At 32.0% G+C, this 6,000-nt stretch overlaps 1 protein-coding gene across 1 annotated transcript; it reads left to right on the forward strand.

Annotated features, from left to right (window-relative positions):
- Window positions 1–1,001: 1,001 nt before the first annotated feature.
- On the forward strand, window positions 1,002–5,412 carry LOC108545823 (single-stranded DNA-binding protein). Its single transcript, XM_017897615.1, has 3 exons — window positions 1,002–1,013; window positions 4,075–4,162; window positions 4,991–5,412. Exons 1-3 carry the CDS (start codon window positions 1,002–1,004, stop codon window positions 5,410–5,412), a joined length of 522 nt encoding a protein of 173 aa, XP_017753104.1.
- The last annotated feature ends 588 nt before the right edge of the window (window positions 5,413–6,000 follow it).

The raw sequence follows: 6,000 nt of genomic DNA on the forward strand, positions 1-6,000 counted from the left end.
ACCATTTACCCTGGAAACGCTCGCCCATATAGAAGTGCGTCGCGACGCGGCCGCCAGTTTCGTTCAGCTGCCATCCCGAAATCGCCTACACCTTCGCCATGAAGTTCATCGTGAGTACAAGTTAAATTTATATCTTCTCAATTGTAGAAATTAATTTTAAAAGGAATTATTTTTTTCTATTTTTGTAACTGCTCTTTGCTTTATATTATTATCGTGTTTTTAATTTAACGACGTCTTTGTCATGAAGTTCATTGTGAGTACAACTTAAATTTATGTCTCCTCAACTGTCGAAATTAGTTTCAAAACTGATTACGTCTCCTATTTTGTAAACTGCTCTTTGTTTTATATTATTATTATTTGTTTAATTTGTCTACGTTTTTGTCATGAAGTTCATCGTGAGTACAAGTTAAATTTATGTCTCCTCAACTGTCGAAATTAGTTTTAAAACTGATTACGTCTCCTATTTTGTAAACTGCTGTTTGTTTTATATTATTATTATTTGCTTAATTTGTCTACGTTTTTGTCATGAAGTTCATCGTGAGTACAAGTTAAATTTATGTCCCCTCAATTGTCAAGGTATTATTTTGTTCTATTTTGTTAACAGCTCTTTGCTTTATTAAATTAATTTTTCAAAGTGCTTATTTTTTTCTATTTTGGTAACTGCACTTTGCTTTATTTTGTTATTATGTTTTTAATTTGACGACATCTTTGTCATGAAGTTCATTGTGAATACAACTTAAATTTATATCTTCTCAATTGTTGAAATTAATTTTAAAAGTGCTTATTTTTTTCTATTTTGGGAACTACTCTTTGCTTCATATTGTTATTATTTTTTTAATTTGTCTACGTCTTTGTCATGAAGTTCATCGTCTCTTGCAAGTTAAATTTATGTTTCCTCAATTATTGCGATTAATTTTAGAAGGGATTATTTTTTTTTTATTTTCGTAACTGCTCTTTGTTTTACATTGTTACTATCTTTTTAATTTGTCTACATCTTTGTCATGAAGTTTATCGTGAGCAGAAGACAGCTTTATATCTTCGCAATTTTTGAAAATAATTTTGGAGATGATTACCTTCTTTGCTTTGTAAATTGCTTTCCATTTTGTATTATCATTGTTAGCTTTCTGAGTTGTTTACGTCTTCGTTGTGAAGTTCGTCGTAAGTACAAGTCAGTTTTGTATCTTCGTAATTTTTAAAAATAATTTTGGAAATGATTACCTTCTTTGCTTTGTAAATTGCTTTTTATTTTGTATTATTGTTGTTATTTTTTTAATTTGTTTACTTCTTTGCTGTGCACTTCATCATGAGTACAAGCGAACTTTATATCTTCGCAATTTCTGAAAATGATTTTGGAATTAATTATCTTCTCTGCTTCGTATTATTGTTATTGTTTTAATTTGGTAGTATACACTTTCCCCATGAAGTTGATCGTGAATACAAACTAACTTTGCTTCCTTAATTAAATATATAAATATAATAAATTAAATTAAATACGTAATTAAATATAATTCCTTAAAAATAATTTTTGGAATAATTGTCTTTGTGATTTTGTAAATTGATTTTTATTTTACATTGTTACCATTGTCTTTTGAATTTATTCAAGTGCTAAAGGTAAATTGGATAAGTAGTCGGTATGCTTTGTGCAAGGAGAGGATATATATCTACGCTTTTGCTTTATCTCGACTTATTTAGAGGATGAATTATGTGAAAATTGTTCCATCAAGTGCTTGGTTTCTCTGCTTTGCAATTCGATGTAAGTTGTATTGTTTATCAACGAAATGGAAGATTAACGATGATTAATCTAATCTGCTGACTCCGTGACAGTTTAGAGATTTATTATACATACAGTAGACAGTGGAAATTAAATCGTGAGTAATTTGGATATGATTGTAGGGAGTAGATAATCTTGATTGTGTGTTTATTGTTTCCTGGTGATAGTTAATGAGTGATTGACTTCCCTGTATCCTGACTTCAATAATTTCCCTTGTTTTTTGAATAATATAAAATATAAAAAGCAATTATACCTTGATGTTCAATATTAATGCACAATGCTTTATTAGTATATTAGTTAATTATAAAATATTTACAAATTGATATTATATTTTATTAATAGCAACGATAAATAAGATTTAGGAATTTTTTATTTATGAGAACTATATTTGTTTAACAACTTTGTAAAAATTTATTTATCAAATATTTTTGACAACTTTTATTTGTTTCTGTCAATCATTTTTTTCTCGGAATTTTTTTCTAAATAATTTTTCTAAACTAAAAGTTCATTGCATATTTAAAAAATTATAGATCTCCATTTTGAAAATTCAATTTGTAATAATTTCTTTACAAAATTTAAATATGGTTATCACGTTAATTCATTTACCAAATTAAATTAAATCGTAAAAATATATTAAACTCAACAAAATAAATAAAAATTTCATTTCCTTATCTCAAAAATTCAACTCTCAAAAAATAAAATTGCCTAATATTAAAATAAACTAAGAAACTCCTATTACCACAAACTCAACGTTCATTGAAACGTATTATATCAAAAAATAAACCTATATCCCTGCTCTCTAGTTTTCTAGACCAATTAATCTCGTCACAAATTACCATGCCTAAAGGAAAAAAGACTAAAACATCGCTAACCTTAATATCCAAGTTTACCAAACTGATTAGAAATTATCTGACACAGTTTCACCTAATTATTTCGCATAAAATCGCATTATCGTAACCGAGAAATCGCACAGGTATAGCTTTCGAAAGGTGTGTGCGTGTGGTATCCGAGTGTCGAATGCTTTCATCCTTTCGCCTCGTGTGAACTTATTCCACGAGTATAGCTTGGTGTATGTAAATAAGCGAACACGAACTCCGTGTGCAATGGTGTGCATCGTGAGAGATCGGCAAACTATGCTGGCCAGCTTTCTCGATAGCGAGCCGATTTTTCCTTCCATCGTTATCCACGATTTTCACACGTACGCGATTTTTTATGCCATTTGCAAGAAATAATTTACACCACCTCTCATGCTGTTCCATTTTCTTGACGATACATTCATATCCGTTATGGGACTCGATGTGGGTCACGCTAGAGAGCGAGCTTTTGTTGCTTTATGTCGGCCATTTTTGCGTCACGGGCCATTTGCTTAATAGACGAACATAGAAAGTAGCAGATACTAATTAGAAATTCGGAGGATATAAAAATTAAATAACACGAAATGGTGACGATTTTATAGATAATTAACGTCATATAAATATCGCTTTACAAATTCCTTGGTAATTATAAATGACACTAAGTGTAACAAGAAATGGTAAATTAATTGAAGATATAATTATGTTCTTAAGTACGGTTGATAAGATTTTGTTTTTAGATTTCAATTTTGATTCTAGAAGGATTAAGGAGATTAGTTAACACGTTCGTCACCGTGTCACCCATATCTGGGTGAAGAGTATGCTTCCGTGAGGACCTCGTCACCCAAATATAGGTGACGATCTTCTTGTTCAAGTTAAATAGGATTTTCAGCTGGATTTTTCAAAGGAATTTAATGGAATACGCACTGAATTATAAATATAGGATATACAACATAAAAATATGAAAAATATACACATTATACTATTCTTTTTATTAATTTACTAATAGGATAAAATATTACATTATACTATATCATGTGGTATTCGTTAAAACAGTCTAAACACATTTGAGGTGATTTTGGACAATTGGAACAATAGGTCGTAGTGTTTTTACATTTTTCGTAATTGCCTGTCAATATGTTTACGAGTGGTAAAACTTTAACAAGTCTGCTACTCTGTTCTATCGTTTCGTTATTTGCAAAATTCAAGTTTGTTGATAGTAATTCAAAACGATTACAGGAAATGGAAAATTGTAAATAGGGTCCATTGACCAACATCTAACGAGCGGTGTCTGTACTAGATCCATCCAAATCATCAGTCCGATAACGTTCTAGCGCACAGACAGTAGGATTTGGGCCCCGCGAGAAACTCAACCGAATCGCGTCAATCGACGAACGTGTTAATGAATTGAGTAAGTGATACGAGGTTTCTAATGATTGTTTTGTATTTTAGGTTTTAATATTAACCGTGGTGCCCATTTATGCCACTGGTGACATGTTTGGTGACCTCTTGGGACAGGAACTTCACTATGCAACTATTGGTAAACTATATTTTTCAATATAAATTTTACATACTTCTTCATTACATGTTTACTATATATATCATTTATAAATTGTATATATTTTTTAATTATACGTAGATTTGTGCACAGTAATTTTACAGCCTTCCTATTTTTCTTAATTAATGTGGAACTAGTCACTTCCCTCAATTATATATATTTGTCTTTTCCAAACTTATATTCGAAATGTATTATATGTGTAAGAATCACATTTCGAAACTTAGAAACAAGAATATATGAAAAATCAAAAATATAATTTAACACTAGATTTACGGAACCCGTCAATTTGACAGAAGGGTTGCTCCAATTATACGATGGTAACAGATTTAGTTAACTTATATTAAGACTGTTAACCCTTTACACTCGAGAGACCCCTCTCAGTCAACATTTAATTAGATTCTGAAGATCGATGTTAATTAATATATCAAATTCAAAATTACCCAACGATGCGTGCAATGTCGAAGTAAAATAATTCTACGTCTTAATTTGCATGCGATTTCTTATTTAAGAAAATCTTCGAATTACTATCTTTCTGTAACGAAAACATCGCCGAGTGCAAAGGGTTAATATAATATACAATTGTTCTTAAATTAAACTAATCGTTAAGAAAAAAGCACGTGGTTTCCATTACCTGTCAATTTGACAGGTGTCCTTAGAAAAAGGTATACAGAAATTACAGTTAAATAAATAAGAAATAGAAGATAATTCCAATCTAATTAATTTATACCGTTGTAGTTAAAAGGTAAGAAGAATTATTGGAAAAATTTCAGTTCCAAAGATTAGCCTACTAATATAATTCTAAACTTTCAGATCACGTTCGCGATAGAAGACAAGCCGGCAATTACCGTACAGTGAACCAGGCACCAGCGCAGATCCAACAGCTCCTGCACGCGCAGAACTCGCGTCCACCCATCATTCCAGTCCCATCGCAGCCAGTTCCCAAACTGGGTTCAAATCAACCGGCCCAGCCTCAGCAAGTGTCGCAGACGCAGGTCTCGCAGTACAGACCGCAAGTGACATTCGCGTCTGGTGTCCAGCAGCCGGACTACAGAGGTATCCCAGCGTCTAGGGGCCAGGGGCATCCTGCGCAGGCGCCGCAGTACCGCCCTCTGCCTCAGCCCAATTACAACGCAGCGCCACAGCCGCAGTATCAGTCGAAGCTGCCGCCTCACATCCAACAGTTGCTCCAATTCCAGAGCAGTTTGGGTAACTCTATCCCCGGAAGATCGTAATTAAGCACGGAAAGTAACTTTGCTTCATAGAAATTAATGGTTTTCAAGGTCGTCGGAAGTTGTTTCTTTATTCGAGTATTATAAGTAACTGGCCCGATTTTGTTCACAACTTTGGAAATGCTGTTTGTTTATTGTACTTACGTTTTAGCGAAGTTTTAGTGGAATTTTTGTAACGAGAGAGTCTAGTGCAGGATTGGCTGACTTTTGGCGAACCTAGTGGAGAAGTGGGGAATAGGATTTTAGGAGATTCCTACTGGTATTCGTAATTTGAAATTGCGAGGTTGTATTTAATTTATGATGTTGATTATAATAAAGGAGGAATAATATTAAGGTAAATAAAAATAAAGATCATTGAGCTTGGTATTATTTTACTGTGGCTTCTTTTAATTCTTGTGTTATTATTGCAATGATATTTCTCTTAGGATTGATTGGAAATTTCAGTAATTGAATTTCGAATATTTTTTAGAAATATTTAAATTTTGTGGAAATTGAATTTATTGTTTGCGTAATAACGGCTTGAAATTCTCGGAGAAAATTTAACAGAGTATTTGGAAAATTGCATTTCAGAAAATTTGGATAGGAAATATA

The sequence above is a fragment of the Eufriesea mexicana genome, unplaced genomic scaffold (genome assembly GCF_001483705.2).
Source record: "Eufriesea mexicana isolate 0111107269 unplaced genomic scaffold, ASM148370v2 scaffold580, whole genome shotgun sequence".
NCBI lineage: Eukaryota > Metazoa > Arthropoda > Insecta > Hymenoptera > Apidae > Eufriesea > Eufriesea mexicana.

Coding starts and splice junctions, on each gene's coding strand:
- LOC108545823 (XM_017897615.1), top strand. Junction 4,163..4,990: donor ACTTCACTATGCAACTATTG/GTAAACTATATT, acceptor CTAAACTTTCAG/ATCACGTTCGCGATAGAAGA.